The following is a 27,879-nucleotide window of genomic DNA, read 5'->3' as shown; positions in this document are numbered from 1 at the left end:
TACATTAACTACCACCTAAAGAGAAAAGGATGAAATAAGTTAATTGTATGTATTGTAAGTTAAATGTATCAACACTAATTTGAATATTTGCTTGAGTGCACTTTAGGGTTCAGGTTTGGCTGAATTAAATAAAATATATTTTAATTAATTAGTTATAGTACCATGTCTTGTAAAAACATAGAGACCCATCAATTAAAGAGTTAATTCTTTGTCAGTCCAATATAGTAGCACAGGTGAATTGTAATTGTCCATGCTTTAATAACGCTTTCACACCTATTCAATAATACATCACAAACAAAGAGTACTGACGACAACATAGAGTGCAATTTTTTTTACATTAATTTTATTGTTCATGGGTGATGTTTACTAAGGCATGCGCATGATTTATGAAACTTCAAGTCCAACATGAATCCAAAAAGCTTAGTTTGTCATGCTCTACAATCTACATCCCTCACTGAATACCTTCACAGAAAAACTGTCGAAATGAACAAATGTTAATGTGAATTATCTTTGAAGGGTTTTACACATTCACTTATCCAACATATATCTGCTTGTTTCCCTTTTCTTGCCATTAATAAGTTCTTACACACCTTACAAACACCAAACTTTAGTTTATACATTCCCTTTTTCTCTTTTATAACCCAGAAATAAAACATCACTTTTAACAGACAGCCCCAACTATGAACATGTAAATACTGTACGTGTGTCACTGTTATATGTTTTTTTTTTTTTTTTTAAATACTACATGTACTCAGTAAAGACAGAACCAAAACACTGAAACAGTCTTTAAAACACAAGTGGGTGACAAAGAAGAGGATTTTTTTTTTTTTTTGGTAGCTAGCTCTAAAACTGCACACAGCATGCCGCACCACGGAGCAGCACAACCCTTCCCGCCACCCCCCCACCCCCCCATCCGTCTTCAGGCCGGCAACCTCCATAGGTGACAGAAAAAGGTCACTCGTGGCATCAGATGTCTGCAAAACTAAAGTGTCTCATTGCGTTCTGTCCAATTTTACTTCTCCTGCTCGACAATCTTATGCTCGTTCATGTACTTGTCAATCAGGTGGAGGGGCACTCCGCGTTGCATGAGTTCATAAAAGGTGAAGCCTCCTAAGGGGCAAGAGAAAAAAAAACTCTTATCATAATATTGTTGGGAGAAGCAGAGGCAGATGTGGAGAGAGTAAGAAGAGCAGGGGAGATACAGAGCAAGAGGGAGATCATTTGTACAAAGAGAATACAAAGACAAGAGGCCGTGAGGAGAGAAGAAGAAGAAGAGTTTGTATCTAAATCTGCTCAAGCTTGCAGAAGCAGAGGTTCCACTGATTACAATGCAGGTCTAAAACATTGATCACAAACCCAAGATTAATTAAGCAAACGACTGCCCAGTCATCCTCAAGATGCTAACAGTTGTGAAATAAGCATTCAGCCATGCGTTTGAAATTTCACTTAAAAGAAGTAAATGTACTTGAACTATCAAAACACATTTTGCAAAGTGAAATCATTTAGAGTTTTATTCACTATATTGCAGTGTTTCCCCGGCCATTCGCATGATGAGAAAAGATTTACTTGATTACATTTTCCCAAAACAGTCAGCTAATCAGGATCAGGATACATGAGGATACTGTGCTTTCTCAATTTTACATTCACACCACAAACCTGAGATCCAAACACAACATGGAAACATTCAGTGTTAGTTCACTTTGCTTGGCTGCTTTACATTTTTTTTAACATCAGCATTAAAAAAGGCTTTGCAGATGTCTTGTCAACATAGAATAACACTCAGCTCCCAGGCTTCAGAAGTGCTGCTCTGGATTTCTCAGCAAAGGTTAGAAAGTTTGCGAAACGTTTTACTTACCTTGTCTGCGGCACAAACTACATGAGAGGTAGGCTTTGAATTCACACCATACCAAACATTGTGGCAGTCAAAAACAACATCCAACACAGGATTATTTAATTCAGCCAGCTGAGCAGAACTGAGGAATAATTTGGGCAGAAGCTGTCATGCCAGCCTTGTTTTAATAATGCCAGATTTCCCAAATTTGTTCTCTGGGTCTAAGTAAGAAAAGCCAACTTCCGATTGAGAAAGCGAGGTTACAAGCTGGCTGAAAAATGCATAATGAATGACATAAGCTTCATATGTCAAAACCATATGAAAGCTTACCTTAGATGAGAACATACATTCACAATTCTTGAGTTTGGACTGGGGGAGAGAGAAGAGAAGAGGGGTAAACAAAATGTTTACATGGAGTTATATGTGTGTACCAGGGAATACAGTTGAGATATTACTGAACTCTTTTATATGAGGAGTTAACTGTGGGGCATTAAGGGGACACTGGAATCTGTGTAAAACAGTTTCAGACGACACAAAAACAACACAGCTCTGAAAGTTAAGACTGTGTGTCGAGGTGGCGTGTTGTGATGATGAACAGGATGGCTTGAACATGGGGGGATAAAACTTTACATGTGGTGGTAATGGAAAATTGTCACCAGATATTATGTGCACCACACACAGATTATTATGTCACTATTTCTCTTCATCTATTTTCTTAAAATGGTTTACGTTTGCACCAGCTGTTAATAAATCCAATTTAGCCAATTTTGAAAAAACAAGACAGTATCAAAACATTGCTCAAATAAGTGTTAAACCACCCATGCTTTTTTCCACATCGTTTTTAACAAATCAGCATGATCTGATATCACACCCTCCAACTTTTAAGAAAACTATACAATTTATCCTGACACACATTTTCATGGTGTGTTGTTAGATATAAAGACATTTAAACACAAATGTACTTATGTTTCTAAAGTAATTTTAATGTAAATGTTTAGCTGTTATTTTAAGCAGGTAGAGGCTTTTCCAGCTCATGATGCTACAGTAACTTCCTGTTATATTATTTATGCTTGGTAAGGACTATAGATTATTCTTAGTAACCGATTGTTAAATTTCTAATATTTCTTAGATAAATCTTAATGGTGCAACTCAGTTTGGTAAGTCATCAGATATAAGCTAGTTGTCAATTTATGAACAGCTGGTGAAACTTAACCATATACTTACTTGTCCACCGCCTATGTGGCCAGCCCTTCAGTAGACCGTAGCACAGTTCAAACACAACAGTAACCCTCAGAAAAGTTGGTTTCCCAAAGTCTACTTTGCCTTTTTCTCTATTTTTTTTAATCTTTCAGCAGAAACACTTCTAAGAAGCAAGAAATTGAGAGAGAAAAAAAACTACAGTGGCTTTGGGAAACCAGATACAGTCATATAGCTTGCCTTCTGTTCCACACTGACCTTTGACTTCCAGCTTGCAGTCCACTTGGGCCTCTCCCAGGTCATTGATGGCCTTACAGGTGTACATGCCGCCATCATAGGGGCTGGGCTTCCTGATCTCCAGAGTACATACTCCCTGGTTGCTAAACATACGGTAGCGCGGGTCGTCAAGGATGGTTATCTTATTCTTCATCCAGATCACCTTGGGCTGTGGTCAGACAACAGATACGTCAAATTGCATGATGATCATAATCCAGCAGGGGGGACGCCCTCTTAGTTATTTTATTGGAGTCAACACCTTTCAAGCATTCTTTGAAACTAATGCATCTTGGATCATAATTCATACTTTTGACCAGAAATTCTATCAGTAATGATTACTCAACGGGATAACTGGTTTGATATGTAGATATTCCAAATTAGGGCATAAAACACCAATGGCTGAACCACTTTCAGCCAAATATTTAATTATTTGATTCTAATTCACTTCCTATTCTTAGTTATATTTGATCATTATTGAACCAAGACATTAGTCTCTAAGCTTTAAACTTTATAAAAAGCAGTCTTTAAACTGTTATTTTGGAACACAAGGAAGAGAATTGGTGCATGAAAGTGCAAGCTCGTCAACATGTATATTTACCTGCATTGTTTAATGAGTAATCTTTACTATTACCTGGTGTCCCCCTACCTACCCTTGGGTTGGCACGGACGCTACAATTGAGTGTAGCATTGTAGCCGGCAATGGCAAAAGTGTTGATCAGCGGCTGGGTGAATTTTGGCGCCTCCTTGAAGTCTCGGTCGTTAAACTCATGTGTTTTCAACTGCATGCCTGTGGGGGGAAGGGTAAAGGAATGGGGTTGTGCATGATACTGGTGCTGAGCGGTATCATGTGGGGAAATCCCTATGTGATGAGGGAAAGACAATGTGCTTTGGTTTATCAACGGCTGAGTACACGACACCACTGTTCAAGGCCTGTCAGTCGTTGCCCGACCCGTGTTAGCTTTGAAAGTGAGACTGTAAATACAGGCTCACTTCAGGGTGGAAAACATCACTGACAGTACCTTTCAAATAACACCTGTGAAAGACATGGTAGTAAAATGAAACGTGAACTTAATCGACATTTTCAACTTGTGAAATCTGTGTGATTTGTTCCAAAGTTTTCACTTTGGAAACATTTTCCCTCATCAGAACTGATAACAGCTACATCAAACATTCACGCTGTTACAGACCAGTCAGGGTTACCTTCTTTGACGATAAGGGCACTCTTTTTGGTTACGGTGGCGGCTTCACTTAAGCCACACATGTTCTCTGAGTAAATCCTGAAGAAGTACTCGTTCCCTACTACCAGCTCTGTGATGGTGATGCAGGTGCGATGGTACTGCTCGATGCATGTGAACCATTCCTATAAAGCAAATCAAAGTGTGTAAATGCATCATTTGCCAACTTCCTTGTTTGTCATTTGTTTAGCTGATCTTTTACCATTGTCTTTTTGTCTGCTTTTTGAATGGTGTAGCCTGTAATTGGGGCGTTGCCGTTGTCTTTTGGAGGAGTCCAGACCAGAGCCACGTTACCTCCCCAGACATCTTCAATCGTCACACACTGAGGAGGCCCAGGTAGGTCTAACACACAGAAAACAGATCTTGAGTAGACAATTCGGTCTTATTATCGTTTCAAGATTTAGAAGTAGCAATAACGCAAGTAAAATATTAAGGGGATGCTTTGTAGGTTTGTAGCTAGTTTGCAACACACTAAGGACGAGCCAATAAGTCCAAAGACTGCAACATATTTAAGACTTTTAACTTGAGAATATCAGGTACAGATACCCTGAGAAAGCATAATCTATTCACTTACCTACAATCTGTATGTCAATAATGGCTGTGTCCACATGGTTCTCAACCTGCACAGTCATCTCGTACTTTCCAGAGTGGCTTCGTTCGGCTTTACGAATGAAGATGATGCTGTCACAGTCTGTGTTGCGGATACTGACGTGTGTAGGCTCGATAGGCTTGCCCTCTTTCAGCCAGGTGACCTTCGGCCTGGGTTTGCCCTGCATACATCACCAAAGAGTTTAATATTCTGCTCAGAGACGCAGTAGATATTCAGCATAGATTCAGAGACTGCTTTACCATGAATGGCACTACAAGGTTCACAGCTTCACCAACTCTTCGAGTGTATGTCTGCTTCAAGTGTCGGGGGACTCGGATCTTGGGTGGTTCTGAGGAGGAGATAGAATGCAAGATGTGTTTGTGAGAAATATCTAATAGTTCATTTTTGCATCGTCTTTTCCTTGTAAATGGTCAACAAGAAACCATAAAAGCTTCATAGAATGATAAGAACACTTGAATACAGTAAGAGAATCCTAGCAGTATTTTTTTAGAGCTCACCAATAACTTCTTTGACCAAGATGGCGTGCTGAAGGGTCCGTGGAGGGCTGGGTCCAGCAGCGTTGATGGCTCTAACTCGAACTAAAATTTTAGACCCTGGAGTCAGCCCAGTGATGGTGTACTTGGTCTTCTCTGTCAGCTCCTTGTTGGATACTACCCAATCATTAGCTGTTGGGGAAAAACACCCTCCAATGAATTTGTTCCTAGTTAAATGAAATGTATGTTCATTGTCTGTTTCTTGTCCAAATAAAATGTTTGTGGACATAAATCTTAGAGGTTCATTGGACTTGGATTTTAAAATGTTTGGAATGGGCTTTAAAAATCTTTGTCACAATCTTTTTCAGACTGTAGGATTTAATTATTCAAGTGGTTACAACTTGTGAAATGTAAGCCTGGCAACATGAACTCATTTTAATTTGTATGTTTGTAGAGACACTGTTTGTACTGTGCTGAAGCCCCCCTCTTCCAACCGTGCCAGGGCAGTGTACCGGTACGGCGCTCCCACACTAGTCAAACATACAGGCCCCAGGTTGGATAACAATGCTTTGAAGATTTGGGATTGTCTCACCTCCCTCTATGCAGTACTCCACCAAGTATCCATCCAGACCGGCTGCTCCGATGGTTTCTGGAGGACGCCACTTTACAGTCACAGTGTTGTCAGTGACATCGTCAACTACCAGCATGGTGGGCTCACTGGTCACAGCTGAGTGGGGATAAAGGTTTTAGATATCAGTAGTGTCATCATTACTCAATTGTTCTCAACAAGGAGTATGAACCACAGCGGAAAATATCCATTTTGGCAAGCCAGGAACATGGGAGCAAGGCGCCTCATTCTCTGACTGGTATGCTATCAATCTCCATTTCAGATCTCATTAGGCCCTGCTCCCGCCTTCTATTCTTGTATTCTGAATCATATCTTACTCCTATTGAACCCTCTGACAGACCTGATCTCCTAAACCTCTAATCCGCAGATGATTTGGCAGCCATTATAAAGACATATTTAATATCCTCTAAAGCTCTTGCGTGTCTAGTGGAGGTCACAGTCAGAATGCTTGGGATGGTGGGGTCTAGGGAGGAACAGCTGTGTCGCCGGGGTACCAAGGGCAGATCACACACGCACTATCAGAGGTCAATTCTTAGAAATATCCTGCGCTATTGTTGTTGTTTGATAAACTGAAGCTTTGTTAAAGATTTCCTGAACAGTATTGGCAGTAACAGTTCACAGGCCAGGTCGGTGGCTGCTCATGGAGATTTTCGGGCTACTCACCGAGGGGAGTAAAGGCTTTGGATGGTTCACTGGGCTTGGACACACCAATGGCATTGACTGCAAAGATCCGCACTTCATATGGAACTCCTTCAATCATCTTCTTGGGTTCGAATGATGTTTCTTTTATCAGGTCAAAGTTCAGTCTCATCCATCTGGAGCTTTGTTTCTTCTTTCTTTCAATGAAGTAACCTAATATTGGTGAACCTCCATCATATTTTGGTGCTTCCCATGTCATAGAGCACCAATCTCCACCCACCACTGGGACCAGTGGAGCCTCTGGAGGGTCAGGGATGTCTGTAAACAACAGAAAACAACCATGTTTGTTATTCTATAAACAGATTACAGTGTGTTCTTTTGTTGTGTTTTGTGATCACTTACCAACAACCTTGATTTTGACACTGGCTGTGGCCTCACCAGCCTCATTTTGCAGGACTATCTTGTAGTTACCCGAGTCCTCCCGCTCTGTGATGTCAATTGTCAGGCTCGTCTGGTCACCGTAGGTTTCAGCTCGGACTCGATGGCCAGACTCAAGAATTACCTATGGCAAACAGGGTGAAAAAATAGGATTCATGGCTTAAACATGACCAAAATATTTTCTGATTGTCACAGGAAAACTAAAACACAATTTCTTTCTTAAAACATTATTGTCTGCCATATAGCATGAATGAGCCAAAGTGTTGTACTATAAGCAATACTCAATGGAGCACCAAATGCGCATAATCCGAAGCTGAAAATAGTCCCCAACAAATGGACAGTTTAATCCTGTTTGAGCAACAGTGGATAAACAGTCAGTGCCCAGCTGTTTAAGACATAGTTTAGCCTTTTTTTAACCAACATTGCATACATGTGCCCAATGTTTAAAGATTTTTGTCTTAACTAAATAAAACAGTGGGCTTTGGCCTGAGAGCCTGAAACAGAAAAGGGAAGTGAGAAGGTATGTGTTTTTGGACTCTTTTGCCATTACTAATCTTTTAAAAGATTTGAAGCTCACCCGTTCTCCCTTCATCCACACAACCCTAGGTGCTGGCTCTCCACTGATGGGGATCTCCAAGCGTAGTTTGTTTCCTGCCACTATGGTGACCGTGTTGTCCGGGAAGTTCAAACTATCCAAGTGCACTCTTGGTGGGTCTGCAGAAAGTTCAATCAGATTACTTAAGAAATTCTACATGTTGTCTAAATTGTTTAATAAATTAAAGCATCAATTGTGTACCAATGATGTGGATTTTTGCTGAGAGGCTCTGTGAATATCCCTCAGGTACAAAAGTGTAATCTCCTGCATCATGAAGGGAGCTGGATTCAATTTCAAGACGATGGACCCTGAAAAATCAATATGACGCTAGTTAGCACCTGTGAAGTTGGTTCTGAAGAACTTAAGCTTGAGAGGAGTTGCATACTTATTTCTGTGTATGATTGTGATGCGGTCGTTGGGCTGGATCAGCTGTCCATTCCTGTACCAACGACCTGGGACATTGCCTGGGTAAATCTCACAGTGCAGCTTCAGGGGTTGGCCCAGCATCACTTTCATATCCTGTAGGTCCTGGTAGATCTTCAATGGTTTCACTAATTTCGAGTTAGGAAAGGGTATAGACCAGTGTAGAACAATTAACAGTGATTCTTTTGAAAAGCACCTAAACTAGCAGAAATAATGAGAAAAGACAGGAACGATACATACAGTCAACCTGTACATGAGCCTCAGATGTGCCACCAGAAGCCATGATGGAGTACGTCCCAGTGTCCTCCTTGGAGGCATCATCAATTACCAAGAAGTGTTTTGTTCCTTCACTCTTAACTCGGTATCTGGAGCGCACTCCTGTTGGAACCTCAACACCGTTCTTCATCCTAAAGGAGTAAAAAACATTTGAAATGCAACGTTTTATTGGTGTTAATGGGCTATCAACAGCTAAACATAGACTCAAGTATATCATTGTTACATCAATTACATCAATTGTTACCTTGATACATTAATAAGCATGAACATTTCCCTGCTGCTGGACTCATAAAGGACCATCGTATTGTACCTTATCATAAGTATTTTATTGGTTCTTTTCTTAGGTGGCCTTGATATATTTCATATTGTATTATTTTGTCTGGATCGTATGATACCCTGCCATAATATATTGTCTGTATTGTAGAGTAATATTGTATTTGATCACATCCTCTTTTCATATGGTATTATGTCACATATTACAGTATCGTTATTTATCCCATCCAATTGTTTCATATCATCCAGATTCTATTGTACCATCTCTTCTTTTCTTATCTTTTCATATCGTTTTCATCATTGTCTCCTGACTAAGTGACACAAAGTGAAAATGCATTTTGCAGGTGGAAAGAGAGTGCGTTAGGAAGATATCAAATTTTGCTTTCTTGCAGGTTTTTGAGTCTTTAAAGTCTTACCATTTGACTTGAGCCCCCTCCTCTGACACTTCACACTCCAGCTCGATCCTCTCATTAACCGTGGTCTTCACAGGCTCAACACCTTTGACAATCTTAACTGGCAACTCTGCAAGACAAGAGGGAGGGAAGAAGCTGAACTACAGTAACAAATCATCTTTGTCATAAATAGTTCTTTATCATTTAAATAAAGGTCACCAGTTAAATCAAGATACCTTTCACAAACAGCTCCGTAGCACATTTCTCGTCTCCTGCAGCTACGGAATAAGCTGCATCGTCATTCACGGAGCAGTTGTTGATGACCATTATCCTTTGTGTGCCTTTATGCTCAAAAATATACCTAGACAAGGAGTCCATTAATCACATCACTGGTCACCAAAGCTAGGTATGAGTCAAAATACTGTAGTCCTAAAATATGAATGATAATCGAAAACAACCCCAAAACACATTCTTAAGGTCATACAGTTCACTTTTTATATTATAAAGAATTGCTCTATCCTTATTATACTCAACATGCATCAAAAGCACTTCAAAACCCCGAGGGTCAGAGTAGAAAGAGGAGTGGGGTCACAGCAAACTCTGACATGGAGAAAAGATGACTGTTTGGATGGGTTGACTTACTTCCGTTGACTAAAGGTCAGCAGAGGAGCCAGAATGGGGCCGGAGCACAGGTAGTGTACAGGAAGTGATTATGGCAGACAGGAAGGAGCACCATGATATGACAGACAGACAAAGACAGAGAGAAATCATGCCAAGAGGGGTAAATGTAGTCGACAATAGGATCAAAAGAGAAAGAGAGAGAGTGTGTTTGACAGCGAAGTCTTCACTACAGGAAGCCTTGCGGCCAGGAATGCCGAAGCAGACCACAACCAGAAATCAGCAATAACCTCCCAGATGGCTTTAACTTTGAATGGCTTTGAACAGAAGTTTCAGTGCATGTTTGTAAGTTAAGACCTTCAACTGGATATTAATATAAACAGCATCTCCATCTACAGTACGTCCGTTACAACATATTTAGTTGCCAGAAAATAGTCTCATAATTTGGCTTTATCATCCAGCAAATAATTCTATTTAGATTCATAGATGCCCTATCATTCGCCTTATCATAAAATAGGATATGTCTGTGTGCATACTGACAAAATCCTTATAATTGTGTGGCTGAGTTTTCACCATATTGTTAAAATAAATGAGCAACTTTTAAGATTATGAAAATATAATATACATAAAGAGAAACTTATTTATACAGGTAAGACAAAGTCCTGTTTCCATCCTCCTGATGAATGTGTTAAATATCCTTTTTTTTTAGCTCTGTTTTGGTATTCACCAAATGCTAAAGGAAATTGATGTCCCTTTTTTAAACAGCTAGTGGTTTTCTTTGTCCATAAGTTGGTTTTGGAAAGACAGACTATTGGTGCTCTCTTGCTGCTTTCACACTAACTTGGACAAGTGGATTGACTGAACCATAAAACCAAAGTTGTGGTTGAGCTGCTTTCATTGTCTATTCATGAGTATACGTTTTAGCATCAGTAAGGCTTCAGATTTGCACTAAAAATACTTCCCATAACCTTTATAGCCATCGTAGATCCAACCCACCCAAATAAGTTAAACCTTTACGATAACATATTGTTTTTGAAAAGTGTCTCCTGTTAAAGGTAATTTACTTTATCTGTATTTGATTTTTACATTTAGCATCTATTTAGTTGGTTTCAAAGCCAGACTTAGTTAAAGACCTGTGAAGGAGGTACCACCTTTTTCCTGTACGGAGGAGGACATATACAATAGTTAATGGCAATTAAAGTCAACAGTCTACATCATACACCACATTTACAGCCAAATGTAGCTATGGGGATGTTTATGAAGTCCTAAATATTGACAGTGTTACTGAAATGTTTGTGTGAGACTGTAGGGGACTGATTTGGGCCACATTAGAGTTGAGAGCATTGTGTTTGTTCACTAGAAATGGTTCAGTGGACTTAACCGGCTGCACATGAGAAAGAAAGCACTATTAAACTGTGTGCCTGATGTATGGATACATTAAAGTACTGTCGCACTAAGCCACTTTCTATGTGCACATTTGTGTAAATATAGGTCTATGTTGCATATGATTTGTAGCTTTAACATGTTGAACCATTGTGTTTTTCATTGATGACAAAATGAAAACACAATATACCAGACAACTGGTGAAGAATGGCAATACCACAAATGAAATGCATTTTCAGGGTTAAAATGATTTTCATTTGTGCAGTGTTGAAGGGGAGACGACAGACAATAGACTGAAGAAAAAGTAGTCACATACTTGGGACTGGGTCTGATTTCCTGCCCGTTCTTGTACCACTTCAGCTCAACTGTCGGGTCGGCCAGATCGACCACCAAGCGGATCTTTCCACCTTTGTCCACCTGATATGCTGGTTCCAGTTTCTTTGCGAAAGCTTTGAAAAGAAAAGCATCAAAACCAAAGACAAGATTTCCCATTTGACCACAGATTCACCTTCTAAATTTCCCTAGAATGCAACTTTTGCTAAGTAGCACATCAAAAAATGTTGGCGACTACTGATTCACCTTCGCTTTTCTTCTCCTGTTTTGGGATCTTCTTCATCCTCCTCAGCAGACCCCTCAGATCTGTGATGCCGTACATAAAGGCAATCTTCTCATACTGATCTGGTCTAGCGTTCTTTAGGATGTCCCACACATCGACATCAGGTGCTTCGTCCTCCTGTTTTGGCTCCCTAGTGGTGCCAGGTATGAGGGAACATTGTAAGGGTAGGAGTCACAGGCAGGGGGTTTTGCAACGTGTCTTGAGGAACAACTCATTAACCTCTAAAAAGTGGAACTTATTGAACCATTGGTAGGTTAAGCAAATCAGCATTTAGGTGTCAATATTTCGTTTTCATTTCTTTGTGAAATTTGATTTGCGTGTCCTATTTCCTTGCAGTGCATTCCTCAGGACATGTCACACAAAGGAATGGGCGTTTTGAGCTGTAGACTTGTGTGTTTGCGTCAGCTCTGGAGACAAATATGAACACTAAATGAGTAGAAGCACTAATCAGTTAAAACCAAATGTCCCAGTATTTGCTTAGAGGGTTAATCATGTGTGGACGTTATTGCTTATGTGTCACCAGTGTCTAATTAGAGGTGTTTGATACAGAAACGTTATGCAAGAATAAGGACAGCTGGTCAAAGTAGGTATTTTTCAATAAAACACAATTTACGAGAACCGACCGATTAATCCACCAGCCAATAATTTCGGCCGATATAAGCATATCCTGTGACTATCGGTATCAGCTAATTTATCTCGCTACATGGATTACAACAAGCATCATCACTCTCCAGAGTGTCAAACGGTGAGGAACGTACATTCCAGTTGAGCGACCATCTTGTCTTCATCAAATATCTTTTCCATAAGTTTTTGATAACTGAGAGATCAATACAATAAATGTGTTTATCTATATCTGTCTATCGCTACAGATCAAAGACAAAGCCAAGAAAAGTTATCGGCAGATATATCGGTATCAGAATCTTTTTAATCCTTAATATCGATATCAGTATCGATCCCAAAATCCTGTATCATTCAGGCCCTACAATTTATAGAGGACCTGTCTAGAGGTCCTCAACTTCAAGTAGGAAAATAATGGTTAAACTACCATTGCAGAGATTTTTGAAAAATACCAACAAAATGTATTTCTTGAAAGTCATTAGATATTGTCTTCTGGTAAATTGTTATTGTTCTGATGTTAGCCACTTGGTTAAAACTAAATCAACCGAGTATTTCTAACATCTTTCATACATGTTTTTAATTAGGAAGGAAACTGAGTGATATTGTGAGAAAATCTTTGAGCTAAGTCTGACTGTTATAGTATTCAAATATTTAGGGTTGCCATTAAACCATAACAATGGTTTCGACACTTTTACAAGAAAATAGGGTTTGATCTGTCATGTACGACTGAAATATCACACAAGCAGGTTCAAACGTAATCCAGTTTCTTAAAATGTTTATATGCAGCATGCAGGAGTTTAGCAGTAAACTGAAACAAATCATTTTTCCATCATTTTCCTCATCAGAAGTGGCCCATCCCTTTGTTGTTGGTTTGAGTGATTACTTCAGAAATGCTCCGACAATGTTAGATAATGAAAATGTCTCTCAGACATGTTAGGTTTGTGAGAAAGCAGTTAAAAACACGTCGCCTTTGACATGAATGTATCCATTACTGTAAATACAGAACATTCAGTCAGCCCTTTCCTTTGAAAGACATTTTTTCCAAAATGTCAGAAAGGTTGGAGGTAAATAGCGTCAAGTTTTACTCTATTCATTGTTTGTATTTCTCATGTGTTTATTTTCAGGCAATTACAGAGAAAGCTGAAATAAACATGGTTGTATTTGCCTTGTATTTCTAGACTGAAATAAAACGACAATGTAGCGATAACACTATTTTACTGCATCATTTCTTCACGGCCCCTGAGCACGTCATTAATGATCCAAAATGGTGCCTCGTAATGGTGCCGTTTTACTTCACCATTTACGATTCCAGGCCCATTTTCATCGTTAATGTTTGCTCACAGTTCAGTCAGGAATGCTGCCTTCAAATGAAGTGTTACCGTACTACAGTAGGCCAACACTCTTGCTCGTCCAGTTCCTAAAGCTACACGTCATGCTGGGGATTCTACAGGATTACTCACCCGCAGTAAGGTCTAACCGTTTAAAAACCTATTGGTTTCTCTCTACTAACCTTTGATTTCTGAATATATAGGGGAGAGAAGAGACAAGCCGACAGTAAATGTGTAATGTAGGCTAGCTGATGAACAGTGTCGCTGCCTAGGACTATTTTTGCTCCGACTAAAACACTGCACTGTATTCTCTAAAATATGTGTAATGGTGTTTATTTGGAACCCTACTTGGTAAGTTTGGTATAGCACAGAGGTTTTCAAACTGCACAGGGTGATTTACGAGAAAAGCTCAGAAACAGGAGGCAAAGAAAGTGCCCAATGGCGGTGCTACTTTTGGCAAAATTTGCATTCCATAGAGTTATACTGTCAAATCTGTCAACAAATACATTATACCAATATTTTCAGATTCCATTTAGGGAAAATCTTGTCTCAAATGTCCCAATACAATAAACATCCACAAATGGAAGAAGAAATCATAGAAAGTTATGTATTTTCTATATGGAACAAGCCATAGAAGCATCAGACTAAAAGAAATCCAGAGAATGTAACCTGTTCATCTGTGGCTATTTTGAGTGCCTTTAAATGGTTCCAATTCACCTAAAATGTAAAAACAAAGTACAGCCTATGAGCTGAAAACCTCTGGTGTGGTATGATATTGTGTCTCTAGGTATGTGCTCTTCACTCTTACAGTAACCTACAATGAAGAGTTCAGAATATCTGAAAAAATTAGAAAAGAAGCACATCCAAAAATGGGCTTAAACATACTGAAAAGGACAAAATCCACTCAGGGTGGGGATGTGATTCTCACCTATGTTTAAGGAGACCACTAAAGTCAAGCTCTCCTGCATCTTCTTGTCCTTCACTGCTGTTGTTAACAAGGAGAGATTAATAAAGATTCAATCAGACGTACAACAGTTACACTATGAAACAATGCTAATGGAGCAACACAAAGCAAATGCTCAGAAGTCAATCGTTTGATTAGCTTTAAGCTAACACACGATTGGTTCTTACACAAGTTCCCTTCCATTTTTTTTTTGTCTTTTCCAGATAAAAACTCAAAACAAGGTGTTTTGTGTAAGACACTTCATGAGAGGTCCCAGGCAATATTGCCGTAGTAATGTTGAAGCAACATTACTAAGCAGCAACGTTGATGAACCGGGATGCTTTGCATTGCTATCTGGACACATTGTTGGGAGATTTAAAAGGCAAGAGTTGGCCTTTGATTACACATTGAGTCGGTTGGTTGATTTGTAATTACCTTCAAAAAAAGGTTAATGACATTATCGCAACCATCTTGTCACACTTACTGTGCTATAGTTCCAAGATTAAATGTTTATTGCACTTTTATTTGTTCCACTTAATCTTTTATTAGTATCAAAAATTCGTCAGAGATCCTATGTTCTGACATCCAAACATTTTTTAGCTGATGGGAAAATAGGAAATACGGTACTGCTGCATACTGAATTCATATATTGCTGACTCCTTTGCAATATCAACATGTCTGCAGCACACACTCCTTTCTTTACCTTCTTTTGAAAGCCGATCGAATATCAATATTCTGTGAGCCCGTTTCAGCCTCTGTAAGACAGTAACAACACACATACGCTCTATATTCTGTGGAGATATTGGAATGAATCGAACGCACTTTGACATGTCAACAAACCTTTCACTTCCAAGTCAAAGGAACAGCTGTCAAACTTGTCCTTATAGGTGACTTCACACCTGTAGTTTCCAGCATAGTTTTCTTTGGCTTTGATGATATGCATCTCAAATGTGTGGATCTACCAGGGGATGATACACAAGTATGGAAATAAAACCGCCATAAGCATGTAACTGTTAGTTGTTGCTCAGGCAGGTATAGGGGGGGCTGGGACGGTTGGGTGCTTAGCTGGACAATACCTTGGTCTGGCGTTCAAAGGTCTCTTTCAGCTGTAAGTGCTTTCCTGTCTTGCTGGCCAGATCCATCCATTTTCCTTTAAACCACTTGACAGTTGGTTTGCGGAGGAGATCTTTAGCCTCCACCTTGGCAACAAAGGATATATCTCCACCTTAAACCAAACAGTCCAAAAGTCCCATCAATCAACTATTAACTCTACACCACATTTGGTTAGTAAAACACACATGCACATTTTTTATTGTATTAAGGGCCTTTAAATTAATCTATTGCTGTTCTTAGACTTTTCTTATCAAACATTTTATGGAATTTGCTGATTGTCTTCAATGCAGATTTAGATTGGAAGATCAATACTGTCCTCTAAAAGCGAGAATGCAGATAAGGCTACTAGCTAGTTAGTTACCTAACGACTGTATAAGGTGGGCAAATTAGCTAGCTTGACTCTCTCCTGATGGCACATATTTTGCATACTTACAGCAGTAAAGCGTACATTTTAATGCTTCTTTTTTTATCGACAAAACTGAAGCATAAAAACAAAGTGTGGTTTTAAAGTGAGGTAATGGGATATTGTTAGTTTGTGAGCATTAGAGGTTTTGGTGAAAGAGTTTTGTAACTTTCCTATCCAGAGCTAGGCTAATGTCGTCCCTTACGCAAACCTAATCCAACCTTACCTAACCTTACTTTACCTAAAATAAGACCATCTAAACTAAGCTAGTTTAACATCCTCTTGATTTAGCTAAGTATTTACTGTAAAGGAAAGAGTGGCACCAAGCTTCTAAACAAATTTTGGACATGAAAGCGAATAATCATTTTTCTAGGTCCTATTGGATCTTTTTCCAGATGACCTCTTACCAAACAATCAACAAACAAATTCCAAAGCGGAAAACTGGTTGAATGTTTAATGGTAAAAACACGGTGGACAACTTTATAGCTCCGTACATTTACATTTATGCATATATGATATATACTGTCATTGTATATATCTGTTAACTCCTCCTCGTTCTGCTTTTACTCACCCACAGGCATAGAGGCGCTCTGGGGACTCTCTATCAGCAGGGTGGACCGTGGTGGGGTATCAATAGGCTTGTCCAGGTCCTCGGGGGCCTGGCCCTCTCCCAGTGACCACACTGGTCAGTTAGGAGAAACACATACATGACACAGGGCTCTACATTTCCATTATGCAGGAAAAAAAACAACATTACTGTTGAGGAATTCGCACACCCACCTTTCACTTTTGATCTGAAAGTTTTAACCTTACTGTACCAGAGGAGAGTAATACAGACACACTGACACAGTTTCTCACATTCAGCAATCACAACTCATACAGCAGCAGAATTTAAGCATTTAGCAACATGGAAAGCATGAAAAAGACAACATGAAACACAAAAAGGACACGGTATTTCCATTTTCAGCAACTCTTTGTTTTGGGCATTTCTTCATTTTCCGGTGCTCCAGTCTTAAGTGCAATCAGAGTTCTGAAAGCCCCATTGTTTCCATGTATGTAGTGAGGATGACACAAGAGGTCAGGGCTATGATTTGTCAGATAAACACGTCGATTTCATCTTGCGGATTATATTCCTGGGATAAATTGATTTGGATTATGCTAACAAACTACTGACCAGCAATGACGGAGAAATGGGAAACTGGTACAGCCATTCCTCCTTGACTGAATGAAAAAATGAACATAGTTACCACATGAGTCTCATTTTTAGATTTCTATTTTATTACCTGAGTCCTTTCTCCCCATTTCTGGCAAAGGGACGCTATCATCTAAACAAAGACAGAGAGAAATTTACAGCATATTGTGAAAAATAGTACTGTAAAGTCCACTGAAGCAAGCACACACTCATAGAAAGTAAAAGCAACAACAGATATTTTGAGGAATTCTGAATCAAAGCTCTGTTTTTTTTTTAAATGCCATGGTTTTTCTTTTGTGTGTTAAACTTGATATGACTGTTAGGATAAGCAGATAAATGATCAGAATTCCAAATGTAACCACATAAATTATAATTTATGTGTACAGAAAACAAAAAAGCGTGATCGTGTAACCAATTGACTGTATATCAATGGACATATATATATATATATGGACAGCCCCCCTCTTTCTCCTTTGTTGTACAAAAGTGAAGCCAAAAGATTGCGGGACAGATGCTCATATATGTTGGGAGCTGGCTGTTGTAGCTTAACGTTTCCGCTAAATGACGTACACATTAAGCTTACCGCTAAAATGTAAAATATCCCTTAGGTCGGTATAGTCAACAGCAGGACAAATTCAGGTGTTGGTTCGGAACAGAAACTCAATATTTCGGAAAATGTTATGACCTTTCGTCCTCTATTGTCAACAGAGCTGTTGATCATGCCGTTACATTTGCTCAAAAGTATTTTGGCCTCACTCACAGGCAGTTGTTTCTCCGTCCATTTTAATACACAGTCAACGGTCTAACCCCAGTCTAGCAAGTCTAACAAGCATCAAGATGTATTGTATGGCATGGTGTATGCTAGTATGTTAGCATGGATAATTTGAACATTGTAATTTTCTTCTATTGAAAAGCTAACTTCTAAAAACACACAAAAAAAAAATTTGAGAAATAAACATGTCTTCAACATGTTTCTACATTCAGACGGTCCTTTTTTTTTGTAATTTCGAGTAAACTACTGGTTTGGTTCTAAAATGGAGGTAGGATTTAACGGAGGGATCTTACTAGGCAGTTCAATTGAGAGTTTCTTGAGTGTATTGGCCTCTTCTGTGAAAAAAGAACAATTAAGACTGAGGTTATTAAGGAAACAACTACTTTTTTATGGCTTGGTCTTTTATAGTCAAATGATCAAATGCAGGGAAATAAGGATAAAAATAAAATAATTGAAGATACTCTGACATTTTGGTAAATTCACCAATTTGCTGTCATACTCAGATCTAAATTAGAAGAGCAAATGTTTATGTTCAGAAACAGTGGTGACAGCATTTAGCCTAGCTTAGCATTAGTATTAAATGCAGAGGGTTAGTTAGCTTAGCGCCTTATCATTTTGTGAAGTTCAAATCCACATTACAAACCAAAGAGTTTAATTGACAAATGAATAAAACGCTATATTTTACAATTCTTCGATCTCGTATTAACACCACAATGACCAACCATCAATTTGCCGTACTTTTAGCTCAAGAGTACTTTAGCAACCTTTCAAAACACTAAGGAGGCCATCGGAGTTAAGTCAGATCAGACTCATGATGAACTGTCCTCAATGGGTGATGTGAAGAGGAATACATTAGGAAAGTAGTGAGGGTTGTTATGGATACCAACCTGGTCGGGGTGTTGGGGATGGGGTTGTGGCTGCAGCATCATCCTCATCTGGAATAAAGGTGTCATTGACAAATAGACCCACCTATCAAAAAGCTCCACTGGCAGGCCAACAAGACACAAGACTGGCAGGCCAACAAGGCCGTCGAACACATGCTGGACAAGACTTGAATGAATGGAACATGACATGCAGCTTTTAGATTTGAGGAATGAGATCAAAATCTTTGACTTTGTGCTCTGTAAGACCTTGAATACCGTATGTCTGGTTGATTAAAAGTGTGGGGTCATGAAGGCTTTATGCTCACATGGCGCAAGCTTCTCAAGCTGCAGAAACAAAAGCACAAGCTCACTTGTCTTCATACACACACAGGTGTAACATAAAATCCAACTTTATTAGCAGCTTACAACTCGTATTTGCAGAAGATGCTCATGAGCAAGCCATAGCTATCAAGCATAATGTGTGTGTTTTTCTTTTTGCCTTTTACATTCATTGTTTCTGAATTATTGAATGAAGAATTTAGTTTGCCGACTCACCTTGCTAACACTTTGCATCACTTTCAGATTGCCATTTCAGAATCTAATGACTACTTCATCTATTAGTCCATATTAGTTTTTATTCCTTTGGATGTCTGAAGACTGCATCATAATATCCAAAGGTGAAAGTAGTCTTTTTTTCTTTGAAGTCTGCATGCAAATTAAGCCGAACAAGCAAAGACAGAGAAAAACATCAATGCATGGCTTCAACTAATAATTGGAGTCCATAGCACCTTAGCAGAAATGTAAATAATGTTTGAAGTTTCAACTCAGAAATATCACTATTTCAGATAAAAAATAAAGTTTTCTGCCATGCTGCTGAGCCATGAAAACGACTTGTAGGACGATCAGGGCTTGTTTCAGTAGCATTTAAAAAAACCAAAGGGGTAAGAATGCATCGTCAGAGAGACATGGGACCGATTCATGTTTAAAAGACATACTTACCAGGAGGTCGGGGAGAGCAAGGGCCCTCTCCCTTTTCGGTAGTTTTACCAGACTCTGCTTGCTCTTTCACCCCAACCTCGACAGGCTGTGGCTGATTTGAGCCGTTCTCAGCGGGAATGGGCTCCTGAGCCACCACAGCCTGAACTGGCTCAGGCTCTGCAGGCTCTGCATGCTCTGGTTGCGTCCCATCAGTCTCTACTGGCTCTTGCCCCTCTGCTACTGCCTCTGTACAGCAGACAAAGCGCCAGGCTGGAGCAGCAAGCATCAAGCACAACAGCCTTGCAAGACAATGCTTGCGCAAACTGGGCATGTATAAATAGCGAAATGACCAGATAGCCACAATGCTGATTGGTGACATTTAAATAAGGAATAATATTTTGAAAAAGCCCATTTGTGCCATTTCCATTTTGATGGACAGTTCCATGCTTTGGGCATGTGCATCAATTCAGCATCTATCTGATCATTGCATATCTATACAGTGAAGTTCTTAAGGAGGCAGGGATGTCCCGACTCAGCAAGTATGAATTGATCTGATTTCTTGCAGAGGTCAATTTAGACAGATGGCCTTTCATTACATGCAACAGAGTCAGTGAAAACCCAACTTCCTTAATACCTCTATAGCCTCCTGAATGATGATTCAATAGTTACACAAATACAACGACAGCCACAGCAGAAGTTAGTTACAGCTCCTAGTCCTTAGGCAAATGCATGTTAAACAATGCAGGCATGGGGATGTGTGCACTGTAGCGGTGTGTTTGCCTAAAAGCTAACCTTATTAACCTTAACTTTATTTTGTGTGAGCATACATACAGTGTGATTTGGAGTCATACCTGTGCAAGAAAAGTGCAGTTTCAGGCCGAGTGAATTAAGTAAAAAAATAATAATTGTGTCAGCACACACCAAACGAACACGTGATTTGAGTTTGATGTGCAAAAGAGTGAAACATTCTGACCCAAGTGTGGGAGGGGGTTACCCACCTGGGGGTGGAGAAACCTTCAGGGAAATCTCGGGGAGGGGCAGGACACCATTACTGTCTGGGGCAACACTCTCTGAGCAAGTGACAAATATAGTTGTGGATGGAACAGCTGCTTTTTTAAAAGCACAAAAAGCTTCTGCATATGCAATGCCTCTCTCGATCTCACACTCAAACAAACGCACATGAAACACACACAAACAGTTTTCAACTCGTACAACAGAGACTCACTCACCTCCTCCAATTCACACGTTATCAGAAGATATCATATTTTTCAGAAGATACTCTGATTTCATACAACAAAGACATCCTGTACTGTACTATACTGTACTGTAGTGTAGTGCTAGTCACTGAATAAATGTGCTGTTAATATGTCAAGATTAGAATTGCACACTAACATAAAATAGTACCAAGGCCAGATGTCACCTCGTACTTTTTACTTCCATCAAGGCGTTGTGGTGCGTTCACTGTGGGTACTTAGGCATCAACAAGTAGGATTTTCTATGTTGATTGTCGGGGCACCACCGCAACACTTGCTGAAAGTGTCGTGCATTGTCAGTCAATTGTTTGGCAGTCAATTTCTCACCTAAAGTATTGAACTTTTCTGCTTGCATCGGCATCGAAATTGCACTGAAAATGGCTTTACCGGATCGTGTAATGCAAGTACTCAGTGCAATTAAATTGTATTATGCTTATTTTGTCATGACAGGTGTTGGATAATGCTGTTACTTAGACTTTTTTGTGAGACCGGGTTGTTTGCTGTCCAGTTTTTTTAAATCAGTTAATTCTTTAAAGATTGTCAGTCAGTACGTTTACATGCACAGTTAAGTCGAGCTACGGTTATAGACTGAGAAGGTCTTTTAATTGGACTACTGTCCGTACCCCAGTATAAAAGCAAAGGGGGGGAATAGATGTATTGATAGAAGTATATCTGACTCCACTGCTGTAGGTGGCAATATGCGTCCTTTAAGCTAGTTATGGTTGGACCTTCCCCCGGTTGATCTATTCCGTAAACACCTTAATCAGACCCAAACTGGCCAAGGTGTTCTACTAAGTCTACATTTATTTAAAAAGTCCAGTTTTAGTTGGACTAACACAATAAATCAATTTCTTACCTTCATGTCAACGTACTGACTCAGTACCTCAACTGCTTTCCTTTTCAACATGTATAATGAAACTTGTGTTGTTCCTAAATACTTGTTTTGTAAGTAAAGTGTCATGTGTGATGGGTTACATTTTTTTACTTACCTGCCTAACTCTGGAGATAATGCTGTTATTAATGAGCTAGTACACTGTCCTAAGCGACCACCAAAATGTGACCGGCCTCTCCGTAAAATCAGAAGAGTGATTTTCTCTCACGAGCCATAGTTTTCAATACGACTGTTTCCAGTTAAACCCTTAAAAAAGCTGACACAGCCCCCTTGCCATGTCGGAGCCTCAAGATGCTGCCGCTCCAAGGTCAAACCCCAGCCCCGGCAAAAAGCCAATTGCATGCCAGCACCTTGCTCACATGGGGCGACCAGGGCGGCCGAGGCGTCAGCTGAACCAACAGAGGGGGATCAGCTGGCTGGCTAGAGGAATGTCAGAGATGCTGACAGCTTGGTCTTCACTACAGATCACTCTGGAACATGGCAGCATGTCCATACTGCCGACTATTGGCTCCACATTTACACTGCTATGACACTGTGTTTGCGCATTGACGCCGAGTTCAGAGTTGTAACTGCACATTACATGTGTAGACATGTTCGGCTTTAACCTGTGAACCTCAGTGCAAACATGCTTTGTGCACTTTGACAGAGGTATTGTCTTCTTGAAGCGACCATGTTGGTTTCTTCTCACATACTAGACTACCCTTGTTTTCAAGATACATTTTGACACATGATGAATGTCTGCTCTTGTGCATACATTGAGCAGCTCTGATCTACTCGACAGGTGTAGATAAGATGTGTAAAGTCGTCCACTCACCTTCTGGCTGGCCGTTTGGCGTCTCATCTAAATAAAACAGAGACAAAAGCACATCACTGTTTATCATGACGAGGTTGCATGTCCTGCATTTAATCAGCTAAACAAACATTTATTTGTGTTTGTGCACATTGACTTCTTCATTGATGTCCATTCTCAGCTAAGCCATATCATCTTTGAGTGGGATGATCGGCTCCTCGTTCCCAGACACCATGTAGTCTTAACTGATTATGACGAAGGCCCCCATGAAACACCATTTGTTTGCCCTTTGCCTCGTCCAGACTTAACCAATGTAAGGAAGAACCGTGTCTTGATAAGACATTCAGAGTCTGTAACAGGACTCAATGCAGGGCTTCAGCAGATCAAAGCGTCCATACGACTCCTTGCATGCAATGACAGAGGTGAAAATATGAACTTATTTTGTTATCAGTGGGTTAGTGGAGCACAAGAGTCATGAGAGGCTGTCTAGTAATGTGGCAGTTGCTACAGCCCAACTCAAGTGGTTGGGTCATGCTTAAGGAAATGGGATGTTTCATGTCAGAAAACTAAATCCATCATTAGACTTTAACACACGTACCTTGGTAATGGCGATTGAATGTACAGAATTCACACAGAAGCGATTTGGTGTTTATAAAGCAACTAGATTGTCCAATATCTCTCCGTATTTGGTACATCCTTAAAACTATGAAACCAAACTCTGATGGAGTGGTACAACTTAAGTCAACGACTAATTTGGGGTTTGCATGTGTGAGAAGAATGAGAATAGGAAAAACAACAAATACAGGGATTATCTACTAGTCTAAACCACGGAGAGTACACGAGGAGAGACGGAGCAACAGTCGCCCTGGAGTGAAGCCAAATTATTTATAGGTCCCCCTGCTGACTGGCTGCAGTATTGGTCACATAAACGCTGCCTCCTCCATGTTAAGAGATGGGACATGTGCCAAACTATAATGCTAACAGACACGCAAAATACATTCTTGTCAAACCCAAATTCTGACATGGAAAAAAAGTTATTATCATGCCAATTTAAATGCAGAGGTACCTCCGGGAACAAATCAAACAAAGAGACAAGAGAAACAAAAATACAGCAGAAAAAAATAGGGACAACAATCAGTTGATAGGAAACAGATAAATTAAATCTCCACATTTAAACCATTGGGAATGAGGTTACTCAAAGAATGGATCCAATAATCTGTGTCTGCAGAAGGATTTTGTCCCTGTCCCCACCTCTACAAGACATATTAATTACTTCTATACCCATGTAATTCAAGTCGCTCATGCTGTGATTATTACCGTTGAAGTGTCTGGCTACTGATGATATGTCATCATGATTCTATTACAGGTAATCCGAAATTAGTTTTTACACTCTGTCCAGTTAGCATGCTACACAAACATAGGCTGAAATACACAAACAGGATCCTATGGACATGCACTAATGGAGAGGTCTCAGAGTGAGGGGGCTGCCCACAGTGGGTGCTCCTGAGCTGGTGGGGGGTGTTAGATGCCTTGCCCAAGGGCACCTTGGCAGTGCTCTGGCAGCTACCAGGTCAATTTCTGGACTTGGTCTGTGCTGGGACTTGAACCAGCAACTCTCTGATTCCCAACCCAAGTCCCTACAGACTGAGCTACTGCCACCCAAATAAGAGATTCAGCTGTTAGGGAGTTATTGTGTTGTTTTTTTTTTAAACTTTTATGTCACCAGCATATGCCAGCGCCTGCTGCAGGATATTATGGCTTCACTTTTGTACAGAAGGAGACACAATGTCCATCTTAATATACAGTCAATGGTCTATAGCCTGAGCCTAAAAGTTGTTTCTTAAACATTTTTACATTTAGAGAATCATTTGTTCACTCCTAAAAATCCTCAGTTTGTCACTGCCAGCTGTTTGCAACCAATCTATGAATACTGCAGCTCTAATTTCCCACCTGTCCATTTCACTTTGCAGAGTTTTAAACAGACCTAATCTCCCATTGCTCCTTACCTTCAGATAACTCTATTCGTAGTGATTCCCTCTGAGCATTCTCTGTCAAATTTAGCCCCACTCCCACCTCACTTCAGAACAATGCGCCATTGGCGACAGTCCTGTAGTGTCACATCATTGGCCCGAGAATTGCATCTCTGTCTCATCAACATGGAGATAATGAGACTGGAGAAAGGGTTTTGTTTTACCTCTGAGGACTCCCAGTGCAGCTGACAGGGTTGCAGGTATTTTCAGCTGTTGCCTCTGCTGGCGTGCAGACAGAAGGGCTCATTCAGACTTCAGTGTGAGCCAATCTGCCGGCAGCTACATTTTCCTTATATAGATCTTTATTGCTTTAATAAACATAAGCCTTCATTAATGATGCTGTTGTTATGGTTCCTTATTTTTATCTGACCTCTTGGTTATGGTTGTTCTGGTCAGACAAGGACTTTAACAAGGAACTTCCATACAGAATTAAGTGTCTGATGTAAGGTGAGAGCTGTACTTGGTTGCCAATTACCTGCTGACAGGCCTTCCCCCTGTGTCTGACCATGGCTCCGATTTATGAGGGGGTATTGTGTAACTTAAAGCCATAGAGGACAGAGCCGAGGGAGAGTGATGGGTCTTAGTGACAGTAAATATCATGAGGTGAAGACAAACTGAGTAGCAGTAAGGACAGTAATGTAAGGCGGAGGGCAGAGGGTCAGAGGTTTAATGGACGGGTGTCTGAGCCATCATGAGGTGAGGGGCGGCGGGGAGAGATGTCTGTTTTGGCGTGTGGCACAGGGAGAGGCGGGAGGATTTGGACGGCTGTGTAGGGAGATGGCGGGGAACAAGGGATGGGGATTAAAAGTGCGCTCATTCTGAACTATTCCAGGGACAAGAATCCAAGTCCCAAAAGATCTGCGGGCGACTCTGCCAGCCCCGTCATCTCTGGTTGGAACTTTTTTAAAGGCTTGAGAGTGAGGTGTCTAAAACAACAGAGCTGGCCTCCTTCTCTTCAGCTGTTCAGACTCATTTTAAGAACAATACTTTTCTACCCTCATTTATCTGCTGCTATGGGCTATGGAGCTATTTATGTAGCGGACTGGAATCTGCTGCCTCTTATTCCCCTCAGCTTTGTCTCTTAGGGGCTCATGGATGTTTATGGCATTGTATGATTACTTTGGGGGCACCATCTACAGTACTAAAGGGCATATTGATAAAGCTCAAGCTGGGCTTCACATTATTTCAGAAACTGGTGTGAACCTACTCTTTTTGACCACAAATGGTCCAACAAAGGATTGGGATAAACTTTGAATGCTCGGAATAGGATTTTGGAATTTGCAAGGTTTATCTTCCGATATCATTGCCAGTAAAATAGCTTCTCTAAACCAAATCTCGGAAATGTCCACTTTTTCGAAAGGCGCAGGAAAGTTAACCTATTCAGGAAATAAAACGATCTAGCCTGAAATCACAATTCTGCCTCAAGGGAATTCACAACTTGCAAATTGTTCAGCATCCTTCTGTTTGGACATGGAACCAAAAACTCAACAAAAGGCTGAAATAAAAACCTGCTAGGTTAATGCAACAGTGTCACCTCGTCCGAGACAGACATACAAGAAATAGATGTCTCATGTACTGATAATTGTTTCCATGCGCATATCATGTTGAGTGTGTTCGGCACTGCCAAGACAGATCAGAGGATAATGAGTATATAAACAACTTGTATCAGCGCTCATTAGGAAGGCATCCAAGATCCCAACAAAATGTTCCATTTTCTCTACATGGTCATGTCTGGGTTGACAGCAGACCCCCAACGAGCCGAGCTAATGGGGAGGGAGTGGGTAATATCATATCGTAATGACAGACATGGGCGGATTAGAAGGGGAATGTTGATGGACACGGCGGTACAGATGAGTGAAGCTATGGTGTGGGACAAGGGATGGGTTATTATACTTCATGTAGTACAACATGAAGCTGACTTTTCGGCAGGTGGAAGGTTTAAAGGATCCCATCAATCATACAGAAGACAAACACAAATCAAACACTCAGTTCATGACACCTCACATTATCCTCCACAGGTCTTTACTCTTGTCCGACAAGGCACTCATCAACATTCCTTATCTACGACTCATCATTGTGTCTTTCTCCAGCCGGATCACTGGGAACAATCCAGTGTGCCAACCCCCTCTGGCAACAATAGTATCTGCCCATAAACCTCAAATCTTCTCCTGCCCTCTGGGATGGTCGAAACGCATGCATCAGTAATACAATACCACTGTGAAAGTCACTTTGAGGATTCCTATGATGAAGCTGGCAGATGAGCTTTAAAACGATGGAGATTTCTGACTCTACTCTCCTCAAACAAAGACAGCAAACCATCACTCATGGAATACTAACAGAACTATTGAATTCTAATCAGCCAAAAATATAAAAACTGGAATGTTTGCGATCAATTAATACAATTACTCAGTGCAGAAAGGTTATTTTTGGATATTTTGTGGTGGTTGTTACATGGCTTGTTGTTACTGCTAGAGGCAACATTATATTCCCATCTTTTGGATAAACATTCCTACCTTTCTTTGTGGGCTCTGGCATCTTGAGCCGTGTCCCAAGAAAACCTTCAAGGAGTCAAAAGGTGCAGGTAGGTAGCTGCCTTCAGATTTATGTGACCCTGCAGGAGGCCAGGTAAGAAGAAGACCAGGAGGGAGGTGATGATAGGACAGTAGAAGAGCAAAAAAATAAAAATCTCTGGGACCCCTTGGACCAGAGTGATGGGAGATGAGGAGGGCACGGGGATACCGTTTGGAAAAATCTCAGTGGGGGAAGAGTGGAGGTACCAGTGACAGATCCTGGGGGGGACA

The 27,879-nt window shown here is 40.4% G+C and overlaps 1 protein-coding gene across 17 annotated transcripts; it reads right to left on the bottom strand.

Annotated features, from left to right (window-relative positions):
• Positions 1-321: 321 nt before the first annotated feature.
• mybpc1 (myosin binding protein C1) lies at positions 322-27,879 on the bottom strand. Of its 17 annotated transcripts, XM_065951450.1 has the most exons (33): positions 27,592-27,879; positions 23,073-23,099; positions 21,112-21,183; positions 20,135-20,359; positions 19,160-19,207; positions 18,566-18,607; positions 17,592-17,633; positions 16,880-16,990; positions 15,869-16,017; positions 15,633-15,750; positions 15,496-15,547; positions 14,778-14,834; positions 11,867-12,033; positions 11,604-11,736; positions 9,929-9,937; positions 9,523-9,647; positions 9,311-9,416; positions 8,586-8,752; positions 8,308-8,473; positions 8,124-8,230; positions 7,905-8,041; positions 7,292-7,451; positions 6,914-7,207; positions 6,215-6,349; positions 5,647-5,814; positions 5,389-5,477; positions 5,114-5,309; positions 4,742-4,881; positions 4,505-4,664; positions 3,955-4,163; positions 3,287-3,473; positions 2,162-2,200; positions 322-1,110 (listed from the first exon to the last, which is right to left on the bottom strand). In XM_065951450.1, the coding sequence occupies exons 1-32, from the start codon at positions 27,611-27,613 to the stop codon at positions 2,181-2,183; spliced, it is 3,840 nt and encodes a 1,279-aa protein (XP_065807522.1). In that variant the 5' UTR covers positions 27,614-27,879; the 3' UTR covers positions 322-1,110; positions 2,162-2,180. The 17 variants fall into 17 exon arrangements, with proteins under 17 accessions (XP_065807522.1, XP_065807516.1, XP_065807520.1 ...); XM_065951444.1 differs by lacking the exon at positions 2,162-2,200; XM_065951448.1 differs by lacking the exon at positions 2,162-2,200 and having other exon boundaries at positions 3,955-4,091; positions 27,592-27,878.

Source organism: Labrus bergylta, chromosome 23, assembly GCF_963930695.1.
Source record: "Labrus bergylta chromosome 23, fLabBer1.1, whole genome shotgun sequence".
NCBI classification, from domain to species: domain Eukaryota; kingdom Metazoa; phylum Chordata; class Actinopteri; order Labriformes; family Labridae; genus Labrus; species Labrus bergylta.
This window is presented reverse-complemented; position numbering and strand designations above follow the sequence as displayed.

Bases quoted from the DNA above. Each gene is read 5' to 3' on its own strand.
- mybpc1 (XM_065951444.1), bottom strand. From the start codon at position 27,613: ATGCCAGAGCCCACAAAGAAAG. The intron at 14,835-15,495 runs GTAAAGAAAGGA...TGTTAACAACAG, and splicing joins CGATCGGCTTTCAAAAGAAG to CAGTGAAGGACAAGAAGATG. The intron at 8,474-8,585 runs GTATGTATCGTT...ACTCGAAATTAG, and splicing joins GGCTCATGTACAGGTTGACT to TGAAACCATTGAAGATCTAC.